Source organism: Palaemon carinicauda, chromosome 6 (genome assembly GCF_036898095.1).
Source record: "Palaemon carinicauda isolate YSFRI2023 chromosome 6, ASM3689809v2, whole genome shotgun sequence".
Lineage (NCBI taxonomy): Eukaryota > Metazoa > Arthropoda > Malacostraca > Decapoda > Palaemonidae > Palaemon > Palaemon carinicauda.
The window spans coordinates 156,068,598-156,087,361 of record NC_090730.1 but is presented as its reverse complement, the minus strand read 5'-3'; the positions used below and the strand labels follow the sequence as shown (position 1 = coordinate 156,087,361).

Genomic DNA, 18,764 nt, shown 5'->3' with positions numbered 1-18,764 from the left:
TCACAAATACTTATGCGAGTTGGACATCAATACATTTTAAAATTAATGTGTATATATATATATATATATATATATATATATATATATATATATACATATATATATGTGTATATATATATATATATATATATATATATATATATATATATATATATATATATATATATATATATACTGTATAAATACAAGAAAACCAAACAACTGGAAGAAAATGACTCTTAAAATATTTAAGAAATATGAGTACTGGTTTCCAATGTTATGAAGTACAATATAACAAACTCACAGACAAAAATTTGTGAACTATCCAGAAGTATCTTCTATAACACCAACTGGCCATTTCTTTCATGAAGACAAATTAAATGTTTATGGTTAAAATGATCTATCATCCTTATATTTAAAAAAAAAAATGGGAATTATTCTACATTAAAACTAACACATTATATTCCTTTTTGAAAAAAACTAGCTTTTGGAGGATCATACCTCATAAGGAAATTAGGTTATCTCTGAAGATGTGCATGGTCCGGGAATCATGAACCTATTACTCGAAAAAAAAAAAAAAAGAAGTACGGTAGGATTCACCAGAAATCCAAATAAAAATAATGGTCTAAATTAGACTTCACGAAAGGTAATTACTCGAAGCTACAAGCTTATACGAACGTTTTATAACACCAGACATCTAAGCAAATGTTAGAGGCATGATAATAATTTGCATATGCAAAGGAAACAAAATTGAAGAATACATATACAGAGCAGTAAAGGTCAGATAACATTAGATAGGTATAGATTAAAAAAGAACAAAATAATGACAAAGTGAAAGCATAAACGTTGCAGAATAGCATAAGAAAAGGAGATAATTTTTTTTTCTCTACCAGACAAATATGAATAACAAAAGATAATAATGAAAATATCAAAATAATAATAATGAAATGCCAAACGAAATTGAAAAATACATATACAGAGCAGTAAAGGTCAGATAACATTAGATAGGTATGGATTAAAGAAGAACAAGATAATGACATAGTGAGAGCATAAACGTTGCAAAATAGGATAAGAAAAGATAATTTTTTTTATATCAGACCAGACAAATATGAATAACAAAAGATGATGATAAAAATATTATCAAAATAGTAATAATGAAATGCCAGTTAAAGGTCAAACAATAAGAACAAGCAAATGAGATCATTTTTTTTTATACCAGACAAATATGAATAACAAAAGATAATAAGTAAAATATCAGAATAGTAATAATGAAATGCCAGTCAAAAGTCAAACCAACATAAGCGGGGAGGTAAAACTAATTACACTTGATTACTTCGCGTTTCAAGCGTGGGAATTTAATATCAAAACCCAGTCTGTTATTAAAAATTACACCATATAAACACTGTAACAAAAGGGATTAAACCATGCAATCAATATACAACCAGTGATGACAACGAATAAGATATTCCCACAAAAACTAAGACACTAAGACAACTCTGACCAGAATATACAAAGGCAACATTGATCTAATAAGAACAACCTTCTTCTCCTTCCACTCACGTGCTTGAGAGCGAGACATTCCACTTGGGAGTGCCATGTCGTCTCATAAAGAGGCACTCCAGGTGTAGCACCGTTCCAGGATAAACAACCATCTTCCCGTCGTTGCTCTGTGCCATTTTGCCTCGCTCGTTCCTGAATAAGATCGTCGGCGCTTTGTCCACTGAGGGAAACAAATTTTCCCATTAGAAAAAGGTAATATTTTGCTATTCAATCATTACGTAGCGGGAAGTAATTATTTCAAAATTATATTGCTAAATATAATACAATGGTTAAAAGTGAAAATACTAAATGTTTTGAAGGGGATTTTATCGATTTTCCATATCGGTCTTTATTAGGAAATGGTTTCATAATTTGTATAAAAATAAGACAATCACAAACACATTTTTTCCCATAACTGCTGACTCTTGGAAGAATCTCAGCCGTAAAATAATTACATAACCTCATTTTTCCAATCCAATCGTACAGCAATCTCATTAGCATTAACGTTTCTTTTACCATTTTGTATGGGGTAAGCACGGCTGCTTTCTTTTTGAAGGACGTTGTTTTGACTTTAGGGTAGACCGTAGTCCGGATCGGCTGCCCTGCCTGACATCGCTTAGACCCCGGTAGCGTAAGTTCTACACAACTCCCATCTAAATTTTCATTGATCATATTGTTTTTCCGATATTTCCGCGTATAGACGAAAAACCAATCACCCGCATGTACCAATGCAATGAAAAAGAATGCCCCCACTCTTGCACTGGGATGCTATCTATCAATCTATCTTTCTAGACGTCTCTTCAACCACCTAAAGGAGCCATAATATCAGTTCTAAGGATAAAAAGGGCCAATGTATAAACTGCAAAACATTAACCTCCCTTAACTTTGTACCAACCGTGTGTCACACGATCGAACATAGTAACGACATTTAATTTTTTTTATGTATCTTCGCTCTCCCCTCACACTGATAAGAGCCTGAAATAACATGTCTGTTTTTCTCACCGTTAACTGTTAACCGGTGAGCTTTTTTTGTTGAACATGAAATTGCCTGTTATGTTTTGTATGCCCTTTTTGCCTGGTGTTTACGTATATATAATCGAGTGTTCTGTAATAAAGTTTACTCAGTTGCTTTCATTCGGTTGAACATGAGTGCGAGGGGAGGGCGAAGATACAAGCATAATACATACAAAAAATGAAATGTCGTTACTATGTACGATCGTGTAACACACGGTCGGTACAACTTGGCCAAACACTTGATAAGATAAAGGTTGTGGTAGCCTAGTGGAAACGTTCGTGCTTGGTGTTCTGCTGAGCTGGGGTTCGAGATCCACTTAAGCTCGATAGTTTCTTGTAGTGACTGCAACCTCACTATGCTTGAGAGATAAGGATAGGGGGGGGGGGAGTTTGGCGAGCCTATAGGCCTACCCACTGAGTCATCAGCAGCCATTGCCTGGCCTTCTCTGGGTGGTGAGGAGTCTTGGGCACTGATAATATGTATACAGTATATGGTCAGTCTCTCGGGCATTGTCTTGCTAGGGAACAGTCACCAGGGCATTGTCCTGCTATGGGACAATCTCCAGGCCATTGTCCTGCTAGGATATTAACACTGTCCCTTACCTCTGTCATTCATTAGTGACCTTTAAACTTAACTCGTCATTTTCAATCATCGTATTTTTCTCGTCGAAGATGTACAGATTTTCTTTCATGAAATGTTTTGAATTTATATAAAATAAGAGTTAGAGAATACCCTCTCAGTGAATGACTTCTGAAGATTGGTTTTCTATCTTTTCTTTAGAGGAAAAAACGTGACCCCATGCAGAGGAGATACTACCAATTCAGTGGTTTTGATGCAGGTAGATGTTCTAAAGGACGTTTAAAATAAGTTCTTCCCGGCTATTCGATTCTAACACTCAGGTTAGCAGTTCATTTCCATGCCTACCACACCTATTTTTCCATCTTTTATATTCAATATCCTCACTTTACTTAAGTAAAAATGGGGTAAATATCCTTTCATACAGCTGAACTTTCACACTTTTAAGACTATTTATCATAAATACCCTTCTCACTTGTTCTAAAATAAATTCCAAGTCAATGTCCTCCGCTGCACAATAATAATAAAATGTACCTTCCATAGGAGACTGAAAAACAGGATTTAAAATCCATGACGTCATATACACAACGACACCTGACTCTAGAATCATGAAAATATGTTAGCACCATCAGGCTGATAAAATATGCATTTCATGGAAGTTAAACTGCATACGTCCGAGTGTAACATTTACAAAATAATTTACTGTATTAAAAAAAATTACGTTTCTCTGTAACAAAATAAGGTCTTTCTAACGTTTATGGTAATCATCAAACTTAGTCCTTACATGAGTAATAATTCTCTTGATTTAATCCAAAGCAGATTATAAGTTTCTCTGTAAAAAATCAGATCTATCAACATGTTTATGGTACTCCTTAAACTTAGCCCTTACATGAGTAATCATTCTCTTGATTTAATCCAAAGCAGACTGGCTTCTCTCCACTCCACACTCCATCGACGCATCTTCGGTGACTATCACCTACCAAGGCATACTTTCCAATGTCTACGCAACGAGATACCTGAATTGATGGATTAGATAAGAGAACAAGACAGTGATCAATGAACAATTACTTATGTTTTTGATTAAGACCGTAATAAAATTTTCAGACGGGAGACCTCAGAAAAAAATGATTGAAATACTGTTCAATAGTTATATATATATATATATATATATATATATATATATATATATATATATATATATATATATATATATGTGTGTGTGTGTGTGTGTGTATCCAGGTCAGCTTAATTCATAAGTTTCAATGTTAAGATGAATTTTCTTCTCATATATATACAACGCATATATAAAGTAATCGCGTATAAATTTAACTGAATATTTCATGCTAATTCAACCTTTGTATTAATCCAATCCATACCATTTATAATAAAAGCCTTTCGCCCCCTTTACTTTGTATGTATGTATGTATGTGTATATATGTACATATATGTGTGTAAGGTCTACTATGGACTATAATTATTCATAAGAATTTAAAGTATAAATAAGAATTACAAATAACTTTAAAATAAAAAAAAATCTTTGCATAAGAGTTTTCTATTTTAGAAAATCTGCCCCTATTTTAGAAAATCTGCCCATACAGCATTTCTTTTAGTTTTATCCAGTTCACTTCAAGGCCTAAAACAAACGAATATCAATTAAATCTATCAAAAACTAATAGTACACCCTCCCAAGGAGGCCCTTGCGCCCTTCCAAGGAGGCCCTTGTGCCCTTCCAAGGAGGCCCTTGTGCCCTTCCAAGGAGGCCCTTGCGCCCCTCCAAGGAGACCCTTGCGCCCTCCCTAAGAGGACCCTTACGCCCTCCCAAGGAGGTCCTTGTGCCCTTCCAAGGAGATCTTTGTGCCCTCCCTAAGAGGAACATTACTCCTCCAAAGGTGGTCCTTGTGCCCTTCCAAGGAAATATTTGCGCCCTCCCTAAGAGGAACATTACGCCCTCCCAAGGAGGTCCTTGTGCCCTCCCAAGGAGGCCCCTGCGCCCTCCCAAAGAAGACCCTTGCGCCCTCTACTCACCAGCTGCGCCCCTGGCTCGAACTCTACCATTTCTTCTGTGATCTCCTGGTCGTTATAGAATGTAACAACGTTGGGTTCGGTCTTCCTCCACAGACAAGTTCGGTTTCCGAAATTCTCTTCCTCGTCAGCACCGTCAGCCCCGCAGGAATTGGGGAACCTCAGGCCCTCCCAGTTACCATCGACACATTTCATGTCCCAAGTGTTCTTTTCGCCAATGTTGTTTGTGCTGCAGCTGAACACGACTTTTGTGCTATCTGGGAATCTACGGTAAGTAGGAAAAGAAGAGCGTTCACATTACCACAAGTTCACAAAAATCAAGGAATTTACATAATTTATGACAAAACACGTTATTATTTTATATAGTTCAAATGATAAACACATGGAAAATTAGGAAGATTGATAAGGATAGATAGATAGAAATAAAAATATACTGTAAAATAATAAAAATTGATAGCAACCCTCTTAAGAGAATGAAATAATTCATTGTAAAATGTACAAATATCCACGCTCAGTTTCTATTCAAGACGGCAATGACTATTTCAACTGTCCTCAGCAGCAATGCGTTCTTAATAATTGATTATCTAGGATACTTGAGGTGATTGAGAATTGAAAAAAAAGATTTTAGCCATTTTTATGTTGAGTTCTTGGCCAGTTATTATTTGCAAATCTATCCAGGTACTGAAGGAACTTGGTAATGTCTGATACGATATGTTCATGAAATAGTGATTACAATTAGGAGAAGAGAGAGAGAGAGAGAGAGAGAGAGAGAGAGAGAGAGAGAGAGAGAGAGAGAGAGAGAGAGAGAGAGAGAGAGAGAGAGAGAGAGAGAGAAAATACAAGGATTTTGAATGTCTATCCGCGGAGACTCCATTTGCTCTTGGGTAGAGCGAATTAGCTTAAACGCATAGAGTTTTTATGATCATGTCCTAATAGAGAGAGAGAGAGAGAGAGAGAGAGAGAGAGAGAGAGAGAGAGAGAGAGAGAGAGAGAGAGAGAGAGAGAGAGAGAGAAATACAAGGATTTTGAATGTTTATCCGCGGAGACTCCATTTGCTCTTGGGTAGAGCGAATTAGCTTAAACGCATAGAGTTTTTATGATCATGTCCTAATCTAGAGAGAGAGAGAGAGAGAGAGAGAGAGAGAGAGAGAGAGAGAGAGAGAGAGAGAGAGAGAGTGAGAGTTGCAAGAATTCTGAATATCTAAAATACTTTCTAGTCTATCCGCAGAGACTCCATTTGCTCTTGGGTAGAGCCAATTACTTTAAACGTTTAGTTTTTATGATCTTGTCTTAATCTTGAGAGAGAGAGAGAGAGAGAGAGAGAGAGAGAGAGAGAGAGAGAGAGAGAGAGAGAGAGAGAGAGAGAGAGAGAGAGAAATACAAGGATTTTGAATGTCTATCCGCGGAGACTCCATTTGCTCTTGGGTAGAGCCAATTACTTTAACCGTTTAGTTTTTATGATCTTGTCTTAATCTTGAGAGAGAGAGAGAGAGAGAGAGAGAGAGAGAGAGAGAGAGAGAGAGAGAGAGAGAGAGAGAGAGAGAGAGAGAGAGAGAGAGAGAGAGTTACAAGGATGTTGAATGTCTAAAATACTTGCTAGTCTATCAGCGGAGACTCCATTTGCTCTTGGGTAGAGCGAATTAGTTTAAATGTTTAGTGATTTTGTGATCTTGCCCTAGTCTTGAGAGAGAGAGAGAGAGAGAGAGAGAGAGAGAGAGAGAGAGAGAGAGAGAGAGAGAGAGAGAGAGAGAGCACTCACGTTTCATCCCCTTCTCCTTCGGCCAGGGTGTGTCCGTTCTTGAATATGGTGGCTCCAGGAACAGGGGTAGGCGGACGGCATGCCTTCTTGTGAAGAGAATGGTCGACGATAGTAATATCTCCTCCTGGAGTCAAGTCACCGTCGTTATAGGAGGCTGGAGGGGGTAGGAGGGAGGCAATGCTCTCAGGGGGGGATGAGGAGGAGGTGCATCTATCTGGGACACTTACTAAAGCATGCAAAACGTTACGTCATCACTGGACTGAGGCATTAAACTATGATCAGAGGAATGTAAGATTATACATGCTTGTGCGTCAGTTACTAAAATGGTTATGGGAATGTATGGGTAGGATGTGCAGTGCAAATTAAATTATATTTCGTTGTTTTAGATTAAATAATGGAGCTGGATACTATACATTTGTGAGATATCTATCCAAATGGGTTGTGGAATCATAAAAATATTTAGGGCCTGTTATGGGTAGTAGTAAAAATTTTGAAAAAACAAACAAATATTGAAAAATTCTGCCACAAAATGAAGCCAAAATTCAAATATGGATGGTAGAATAAATTGAAAATAAGGACATTTATTTTGGGGATCTTTAAAAGGAAAATGTTTTGGACAAGTGATATACTGTATATACCCAAAATAAATTATATGAATTTTCATTATTTCCGTTCAGGCACACGATTACATACACTTCATGTACTACATAGAAAGAGAATGTTGGAGACATTATTTCAAGTAGAATTAAACTAATAAAGCTTTGCTCTAGCAAATTTAATCAACTTACAGTTTGTATGTACTGTACTCTAAAAAAAATGATAAAATGTATTCAATCTTGTTAACTGAATGAAAATATGCGCGCGTGTGTGTGTTAAGTTACAGATGATCCTAATTTAATTAAAACTATGAAATTCCTTTTTTTATACACTGTTAAAGCTCATCATTCCCTTACTTAGCTTTGACATTTCGCATTAATATATTCCAAAAGCATTCGTGTCATTGGAAGTATGACCGAGACCGCCTGCATAAACATATTTATGCATATTCACATAAAGCCAGACAAAGGCACATTAACCACATACGTATTGAAAGCGAGACAGGCAGTTTGAAAAAGCACCAACTATCATGCACACAATAACTCTTACAAAAAGGTAAGCCAAATATTCTCATACGTATGAAAATTTCCTTTCTATCCCCAATTTTCTCTATATTATAAAAAACATCTAAGAAAAGAAGGTCCAACCAGAGTATTTCTATTTTCTGTTTAGTGAAGTTTACTACAAACGTCTTTCAATAACGTATAAAAAAAAAAAATATGTAAAAGAATGACTGTTTCATGAGTTCAATAATATTACACCAAATACATTGTAAAATGTTAAAAAAAATAAAAACTTAAAGCATTAATAACATTAACTAAGTGAAATATTAAAAACAACAATCTTATGAAACTAGAAGTAAATCATTTAAAACTCTAAAAAACAGGATTAAAGATATTGACATCAACAGAATTTGTAATTTTTATCTAGATTTTATATCACAAAAAACACGCCTTAAAAATGTAAATGAAATGCAATTAAAATCTACCCCGTGAAGACCAAAGTGAACAACAGAAGCACTGCATCACGTTGACTGTTGACCCAAGGTCAACATTTTATTTGGTTATGGCTAAAGAAAGCTCAGGATATGATTTGACAATATTTTATATTCATTTGAATAATGCGTTTCGAGATCTTCCTCTATAATCCTAAATCTTCTTCACCGCTAAGTAATTTTATCGTTGATCATACATAAAGTGACTTTACCAAGGAAACAATATCTTCATCGATATATATATATATATATATATATATATATATATATATATATATATATATATATATATATATATATATATATATATATATATATATATATAATAGCACAAAATACACACAATCATACACCAACAAAGCATTCACTATATAGAGAAGCCAAACTAATTTCACCATGACTAACCGTGATTGATATTTCTTAAAAGGTCATAGACGCCATTAATCTAGGGTTTATTGAAATAAATATCATATGAATCCTCCCCTCCATTGATGTGAGATACGTGGATTCATCTGGCTATTAATTGTTAATATCAACCAAACACATATAGTTTAAACGTAATCGAATGTTCCTCATGCAAATTTCCTATAATTTTTAAATTGGTTATGAGCCGGTGTATATCTAAAAAGTGAGTTTCCTTCATAAATCTATTGTAGGAACTTACACGTCTTAGGGAATCCGAGAATGCACACATGAACTAGAAGGAAAAGAACCTAGATGGCAGTTTTACTTTTATGCAATCATACTTGGCGTAAGTGACTTGGCCAGCATGTTGAAAATTTGGCTTCCCTACTAAAAGCAGCGCGACGAAGCATAACATTTACTTATATATATATATATATATATATATATATATATATATATATATATATATATATATATATATATATATATATATATATATATATATATATATATATATACTCAATATATTTGCAATGATGAAACATCTTATTTTGCAGCATATCATAAATGAATGACAGGTAATTTTTATTTAGATACTGTTGTAATCACTTATTTGCCAAGGTAAATGATTATTGATCATGGAGATAAAATATTTAGGTAAAAGTTATATCTACTCATTAATTGGGAATCATGGTCAAAATATATACTTTACAAAATAAGTGGCAACGGGTTATTTTGATCTTCAATGACCAACACCAAAAGGGACTTTTGCAGTGAACCTGCGCTGGTAGTCATTCGTCATCTTTACTTTCATACCAGAATAGATGGTAGATAGGATCTTGTTCCTTTATCAGCTTTTAATATGTGAAAGGATAACTCACCGTTACTTCCTCCCCGTTTGACTGGCGCCGGTTCGCTGTTGTTGATGATGTCTGTGGCTTGACCTGGGACAACGCAGGCTGGCGGGGCAGGTCGAAGGACGCCCAGGTAGCAGGAGACTTCGGTTACGTTGAAGAACCAGCCTTCATCGCACGCATAGTCCACCTTAGCTCCGTGAATGATTGTCAGACCTTTCTTGTATCCAAACGTATACTTACCGTGATTCAATTCAGGCAATACGCAAGGATCTGGTGATTTGAACAACAGAGATGCCACGGTAATAACATTTCCCACTGGACTTGGTTTCCCACATTTAATTCCCAGTCTTGCATGAACAGATGTGTGGGAGATTCATGAGGGCAGTGGTCCCTGTAACCTACATCTTCACCTGTAATTGAGTCTATGCCATATGCCTTTTTATTGCTTTTAATGCTAATGAATACTAATTAACTATATTAATATGGACATTTGAATTTCCCGTGCACTTATTTTGTTAATTTCCTTAAGATTAAATCAGCCACAAAGCATTTCTCCTGAATATAATGCCGGGCTGATACAGTAAGTTGTGGAAAGATGACGCCTGAAACTATTCTGAAAAAGGTTTCTAGGAAAATTGCAACTTATCCAAGACTTTAGGCTAAAGTATGCTCTATTTTATGCTATCAAAATAAAAACTAAGATCTAGGAAAATATTGCTCTGGTGAAGATACTTCTGGCTAAGAAAACAGTACCTATACAAAAGATACGTTTGCATTCATGGTAAAATAAATATATAAAACATTTAACTTATAACCAATATGTGGATAGTACTAGTTTAAACAGTGCCATGTAACCACCTTGTGAAAAAAGTGGCTTTTTTATTGTAGTGGAAATTCCATCTACATGCTACTACAAGCAGAAGCAAGGGCAGTGTGTGTGCAAGGGAAGAGTTACAAGGATTTCGAAAGGATGCTCAGGGGATGGTCAGGTCAATGCGGGAACTAAATGAAAAAATTGGGGGTAACAGGTACCAGTACTAAAACGACACTCCTGAAATGCACAAAATGTGTCACAAAGCATCCCCTCCATGCCAAGAGTACAGCTAAGATACGGGTACAGACATGGTAAGGTACAAAAATGTTTAGGCGTCGAGAAATCTACAGAGTTCGTTATTTTTTTCTCCAAGTACTCCGAGACACAAACATATTGGGATTTCTTTCCTTTGCCTTCGTCCATACAGTCTCTCACAAACAGATCATGACAATATAACCCACATGTTCCAGCCAGTATTCATATCTTTTGGCAAAATCTCATTCATGTGAAAGAAAACATAAACATTTTTATTACTCACAATATTATTATTTTTCTTGGTGAAAATGTCTCACTTACTCATTCAAGTACACCGTTATAACAAGCAGTTTACTATGTGGCATCTCTGTCTCTCTCTATTCTCGGGTGCCAGCATCAGTGCCACAACTCTCTATTTAGGTCTACAACATCTGGCTTCCAACTAACATTGAGCCAAGACACTATTTTTCTCTTCACTAAAGACCTGAAACCCTTTGGATAATGTATGGAAGTCTGTGATCGAGGAGTGAGCATCCCAAAGGGTCTTTGAAGTATTTTAAAGTCAGTCGAGCGTTCCAGACACATTTCTCTTTAATTTCGTCTTAGATTTTACCTGGATTTAACTCCCGAATTACATTTTCAATTATAGTTAAAAAAAATTAATTTGCTGGTATTAAACAGTTACATTATGGAACATAAATGAGATAAACTAGTTATTCGAATAAAAGATTTTGTCTGTTTAGCATTGTGCAATATGTATATGATGACATTAAACTTCGTGCTTAGGACAAGAAAATCTACTGCTCATTAATGGTTCCTTACCAGACAAGCAATTACAGAAAATGTCATGATTGAATATATCTAATTTTAGAACTTCTGAGTCTCATTGGTAGTCCTGCAACACAGCTCAATAATTAAGTAACAAAATCTGTATAAGAGTGAAACTTAGTTCGAAAATTAACATCTGAAACTTATCTTGAAGCTCGTAATTTTTAGCGACAAAGGGGGACTCCTACTGCGAAAAAAGTACTTCGAGCTTCACTTTTCGATGATGCCTTCCAACATTACCAAGCCTCTTTTTAATTTGTTTTTTATTTTTGTTTTTTTTTTTACTCACCTGGTTGGCATTCCGGGTTCTTGCCAGTGACTGCCCAGGCACCGTACCAGCATCTCATAGTCTCAGAGCCAAGGACGTTGTACCCACTTTGACAGGAGAACTTGACTACTTCGCCGTGGCTAACGATAGCTTTCTCGGCTATAGGAGCTCCGTTGAATTCGAACTGGCCATGGGAAGCTTCGGGTACCGAACAGGGCACTGTTCATCAGGGCCCATCGGATGGAGAGGGGCATAATTTATAACCAGCACCCACCAAGTGAAGAGGGGGGCATTACGCTACAACCAAAGCCATGGATGAAAAGGGACACAAAAAATGACAGGATGGGCTGGGGGACTATCATGCACATATGAGGTCATGGATTGGGAGGGGATAATAAATATGAAGTGGATGAATTCATAATAATGAGGATGAAAGGGTAACTTGGTGAGAGAAAATTGAAGGAATTTTGAAATGCAGAACATATAAAATATGAAATAAAGAAATATAAATTCTGATAGCAAGATTAATACATTTGAAAGGTTTAATGAAGAATGGATTTTTTTTTCGCCGGCTATGAGATTATTATTAGATAAGCAGAAACAAAATTAATAAAAAAGGAGGAAACTATTTGTTTCTGCTACAACTCGAGTTTTGTATTTCTGACTGACTTGAAACCTAAGGTATATAACACGCAATTTACTGCAGGATATACGATTGTCTAGTGAAGGGTTCCTCATTAACTAAATTTACATCCGTTACAATGAAGACTGCAACTTTTTGAGATAAATGTCCTGTGAAGGTCTTGTAGAGAGCAGGGTTCCCCAGCTGTATAGGACCAGAAAGGCAGTCCTTAAACTAAGTAAAATAAATGAAAAGCAGCCCTTAAAGTAAGTAAAGTATATATAAACTTTTCTGTGGAGATCACAAATATATAACACAAAAGATGGATGAACTAAAATGCAAAGATCCTTTACTGTCTTCTTTTAGGAAAATGAAAGCCGGAAACATGAATGGAGAATGGAAATGATCTGTAATGGTTTTACAAGTACCCAAAACAATCCCAGCCAGACTCCCGCTGGCTCGCATAATGCAAAATAGGAGGGTTATTGGTCAATTCGTCCAGTGGGTATGGCTGGATTCAAGCTGCATATTTGGGAGAAGAGGAGAGAAGCAAGGAAGGGACACAGGTTGGCAGCATAACTTTTGATATATTTACAAATAACAGTCTCATATGCTCCACACAGCATTTGTAAAATTTTTCTTGCTCGTGCTTGCTTAAAGCAGATCTACAGAATTTTAATTTCATTATATGTTACGAACATGACGCTTTTCTCCTACTGCACTGTATGTCAAATTAACATAATATAAGATAAACACCACAACTTATGTTCACATATGCTGATGTAATGCCTAATATAGTATACTGCGCACAAATACAATACTTACCCATTAGAATTATGAAAAATCAAAAGTAATTGATGACCAAAACACGTTTTGTTTTTCTCATTTTATCTAAAATATCGCAGATTCCACTTCAATGAAATTTTCATACAAATTTTAAGGCTAAACTGAGTATTAGAAAAGATATTCTGCTGGTGCTTATCTTTATATTTAAGACGCTTCTCCAATTAAAAGATGACGAATACTTTTTGGACCATAATCCTAACATCCAAGACAAGAAGCAGCAGCAATAGCAGCAGCAGCAGCAGCACTCATATAACACTACTTTTGAGGGACACAGCCTTGCGTCCCACCAAAAACTCTTCTATATGCCACCATCTCATAGTGATCGGGAGGGCACGTTTTACAGCAAAGAATAAGAAAAACAATTGCCAAACTTACGTGTAATGCATTCTGGCTTCATGGGTTTCCATTTACCCTTGGCGCACTTCGCTGTTCTATTACCGATGTTGAGACCATACCCGTGAAGGCAGGTGACTCTAACGCGAGCTCCAGCGGAGTAGGTATAGTTGTCGTCTCGGCCGGGCCTCACGACTTCGACTCGCAGATATTGCTCTATGGGGATGTCGGCACAGTGGGGGACTGGAAGAAAAGGAAAGGGTCATGAAACTGTATCCTGGTTCCTAACTGCTCACTCCGGAACATAAGTTTGCTGGCACTCTGTCACTTGCAGCAAATGTATTCATGTTGAACAGGCTGAAATAAGTCTCTTTTTATAGTTTATATTAGAAAGATCTGTTTTAATGTTGTTACTGCTTTTAAAATATTTTATTTCAATTGTTCATTACTTCTCTTATAGTTTATTATTTCCTTTCTTCATTAGGCTATTTTTTCCCTGTTGGAGCCAAGGCTTTTCCATCTAAGGTTGTAGTGTAACTAATAATAATAATGATAGTTTTGTTGAAAATAATGACTGCCTCAGTTGCATTGATCTTATACGCTGTCTTCTCAATGGCTCTTATTATCATCTTTTCAGGATTACTCCTTACAGCCAGTAACTGAGCAAAAGTCATCCTTCATGGTGGGTAGTCAAATTTAGGAATAATTGGCGAATCAAGGTTTTAGTGTAAAGTTTACAAATTAGGTAAAATTTACAAGTCGGGTAAAAGAATACAGTGAACAAGCTCATGCCCTCCACGTCCACAACAGTAACATCAAACGGGAGGAAATAATTAAGAACACTAAAATCATCGGCCATGTTCCAGATAGCAGGAGACTTCGAATACTTGAAGCTCTACATATACAGAGAGAAAAACCGGCACTCAACACTACCCAGGAAATGTTCCTTCTCCCCTCCTATCGAAGGAACAACACACGGAAAAGTAACCTGACCAAAGATGACTCTCCAACCAAGACAACTCAACTGATCAAGGCATACCGACCAAGACAGTTTTGATCAGCGTCAGGATAGTCTGCCTAGTCTGTATACCCTCTCGGAGAGCGCTCCTACTAATCAAGAGCCCAGCTGCCAGAGGACAAGATGAAGACTCATCACCCACGAGTGAGTTGGAAAACAGTCTGACTGGCCTACAGCCGCTCTCAGCGAGTGGAGGGCGGCTTAGCCAATGAAGATCAGCCATTCTACTCACTACTCCCCAGACGCCCGAGGCAGCCAATGTAAATTCGCTGCCTCTCTGCCTAAGCCAGATTTGACATATATAAAGACGTAGCTATCATCGTTAACAACACTCAAGCCTGAGGAAGGGAGACAGCACTCACGAAACGCGTAGCTTGTTCACTGTATTCTTTTACCAGACTTGTAAATTTTACCTAATTTGTAAACATTACATTAAACCTTGATTCGCCAATTATTCCTGAATTTGACTACCCACCATGAAGGATGACTTTTTCTCAGTTACTGGCTTTATGCAGTAATCCTGAAAGAAGATAAGAGCCATTGAGAAGACAGAGTATAAGATCAATGCAACTGAGGCAGCCATTATTTTCAACAAAACTTGCCAGCAAGAGGGTCTACTACCCAATAATAATAATAATAATAGATAGGTCCAAAGCTTCTAAGCCTATATTTATTACTGTAATTGAGCTCTTTTCCCTGTAGGCTGCCATAAACAACATTATTAATGAAAATCTTAATCCTTAATTTCATCCCATTGTACCTCGAAATCAGTTGAGATAATACCTTCAGAATAAAAAAAAAAAAAATTAAGGCTCCACTTGGAAAATTCTGTCTTGAACAGCTTTATCGATATATGTCTTGTTATACATAACTCTTTTGTTACTGATATAGTCCTGTACGTTTGAAATATACAACAAACAATATATATTCTAGGAAATAAGAATAAATGAAAAAAAACCTGCTGATAAATACACACCATTTTTCCCTTTCTTTTTCCACTTGTTTCTTCTTTTGTGCTTTTTGTCTTTTTTCTCTTTCTTCTTCTCTTCTATAGCGTTTCTTGGTACTCTTTTCAATGACGGCCATTTTCCAGACTTATCAAATTCGTGAGGCTCATTTTCGATGCGAAGCAGCCTGTAGAAATCAACGAGTGGACCTCTTAACCTCTTACCTAGATTAAGAGCGTTCTGATTTGCGTTCGAAAGGTGATCACGGTGGTCCCTATCTAAATTATGTAGCATCTCCGCAGCAATGTCAGAAACGGGGTCCGATGTGATTTGGTCTTTCAGTGTGGTATCTACATGATGGAAAGAAGGAGGGGGAGGAGGTGGAGGAGGTCGAGAAAAAGGCCAGGAAGTCGAAGATGGGACGGTGGATTGCACAATCTCGCTTATATGCAATGACTTCGAAATGAAAGACGTTGCCTCGGGCTTATGCGTCTGTGAACTAGCAGTGGGAGCAGCTGTGGTTGATGTTGTAGTCTTGGTGCTCAAGGTAGAGGAAGGTATCATAGACCAACCAACGGGCCTCTCGTTTTCGTTGATGATTTCATCCTCAAGCTCCTCGTCAGTTAGTGTTTCGTCGTTTTCTTCAGCAACCGCCTCTGCCAATTCATCTTCCGACTCGTCCTCATCAGCGTCGCTATTGTGGGCCGGTCCATGTTCTCGTAAGTCTTCAGGAACATCATCCACAACAATGCTGCTGCTACTGCTACTGATGTTGCTGTTAATGGACATCGGGTATTCCAGGGTCGTTTGGTTTATTCCTTCCTCATATTCAGAGATGTTCACAGATCTCTTTATCCAGTGGATTCTCGGGTGTTGGTCTGGGTCGCACCTAACGATTGAAAACATATATTAATGAAGTAGTCGCTGCAATACTAATAGCTACTAATATTTCACTTCTGCTTTCATAAAAATATTGTGTATAAACTTGAGGTCCTAAAGGCATCTCCCACTGATGATTTCCCACTATTTCTCAAGATGTTATGTTAACTGCTTGAAAATTAAAATTTCTAATGCACATAATTTATATAAAGTCAATTACCTCGGTAATTCATTCGGGCTCCATCTCCCAGCTACACAGGTAGCGCCAGGTGGTCCAGAAACAATCAAGAATCCTTTATTGCAGGAGAATCTAATCTGGCGATTGTTACGAACCTGGACGAGAAGTTTCCAAACGGTGTTAGTGATATACCTTACATATATATTTATTTATAATAGAACAAGAGAGTATAACTGGCTGTTATTAGTAATGTAACAAAGTGCTTGTTTAAAGTAGACCAGTTTTATAAATATGTTGTTATATTGGGTTGTTAACATTTACCTCTGGCTATGTAAATACTTATCTCAAGAGTCTGTATATAGATATTGTATTAACAGGATTACTGTAACTTCGGCTAAAGAAAATAAAGAAGGTTTAAGGACATCGGTTATATCTCTTCAGTATTCCACCAAGTACAACTGGGATATAACAGTTAGTTTATGACAATGTTTGAAGGGTGAAAATGTTAAAAACATAAAACGACTTCCAAGTACTAAGCAGACAATATTCACGAGGACACCTCCCCCCAAAAAAAAAATAATTACTGGATGAATGTGTGCATATTAACCGAGAGATTAATGTCTACAATTGCTAACTAAAGCCAAGTCATACTAAACTTAAAAAAATCATTGACAGCCACTGAAAGAATTACAAAAGTTCGTCGAAAACGTTTAATGATATTGAATCAGAAATTCAATTATTATAATTTGAACCTGAATAATATCTTCGTAAATAAATGAATGTAATTCACAAAAGATGAGGAGGAAGATTCATATGGAATGGTTTATAGTGTGAAGTATAATGTTCATCTTCATGGCACTTAATATATATATATATATATATATATATATATATATATATATATATATATATATATATATATATATATATATATATATATATATATATATATATATACCATATAACTAACAAGCAACAATACTTAAACTTTTAATATATTAGAATAACAATAATTGTGCATCCATTGCTCTATAATGTGACCTAATAATTGATTTCACTATTTGTAGCAATGCCTATAAACTTACCCGCTTAACGTATGATCTATAGTCATACATGCCCATATTCCCCACCAGTAAAACACGGCCATTCGGAAGCTCTCCTGGATACGGGCAATATACTGGAAGCAATTGAAGGAGAAAGGAATATGAAAGTAGGAATACAGAGACAAGTTTCCTATAAGAACAAATTATATTAGAAGATGGGAAACTCTTGGAAAATCCTGAAGATATTAAATATTTACAAATAATAAAACAAAGATTGCGTTTGGATATTACGGAAACCCTTGAAATACTTCTAAGCAAATATTCCATCAAGTAGGCTATTCAGTAACAATGGCGTTATACCTTTGTCTGGAAAAAGAGAAAGGGGAGAATATATAACTTTCTTTAAATTTAGTGTTGATTTCCTTAGTTACAGTGACACCTAATGATTCACTAGTAAATCTATTAACCTCTATAAAGTCTCACCTTCTGTACACTTGGGCGTCGTTCCGGTCCAGTTTCCATAGTCGCACTCGGTGGTCTTTTGACCTTCCAGTATGTACCCGTCTTTACATCTGTATCTGGCTCTCATTCCATGGTCGGTCCTCGGCGCTATGACCATTCCATGGCGAGGACGCCTCGGGAGTCTCTTGCAGCGGGCTGAATGAGTACACGAGGATACTAGAACAGGCACTCGGCAGAGCGCATACCTTTGCCTATATCATGTTGTATATCACAAGATAGGTGATTGAATTATTCACATTTTTGCACTAGTTTCATGCAAATCGGATAAATTTAGCAGGATATAGCAAAAAGACGTTTTTAACCTTTTCGTGACCTTGACCTTGACCAATTACTTCCAAAATCAAATCAAATTGTCCTTAGATCATGGTCAATCATTCCGCCAGATTTTATGAGATTCGGTCAAGTAGTTTTTGAGTTATGCGAATTACAAACACACAGACAGACATACAAACAAATACACGCCTATCA

General features: G+C 36.4%; 1 protein-coding gene across 1 annotated transcript in view; it reads right to left on the bottom strand.

Annotated features, from left to right (window-relative positions):
- LOC137643294 (sushi, von Willebrand factor type A, EGF and pentraxin domain-containing protein 1-like) overlaps nucleotides 1-18,764 on the bottom strand; it is a 310,342-nt gene that overhangs the window by 16,374 nt on the left and 275,204 nt on the right. The window contains 11 exon segments of the mRNA XM_068376133.1: nucleotides 1,540-1,699; nucleotides 3,999-4,125; nucleotides 5,135-5,396; nucleotides 6,891-7,044; nucleotides 9,768-10,013; nucleotides 11,930-12,127; nucleotides 13,752-13,952; nucleotides 15,704-16,563; nucleotides 16,774-16,886; nucleotides 17,817-17,908; nucleotides 18,258-18,431. Coding sequence (XP_068232234.1) covers nucleotides 1,540-1,699; nucleotides 3,999-4,125; nucleotides 5,135-5,396; nucleotides 6,891-7,044; nucleotides 9,768-10,013; nucleotides 11,930-12,127; nucleotides 13,752-13,952; nucleotides 15,704-16,563; nucleotides 16,774-16,886; nucleotides 17,817-17,908; nucleotides 18,258-18,431 — 2,587 coding nt within the window.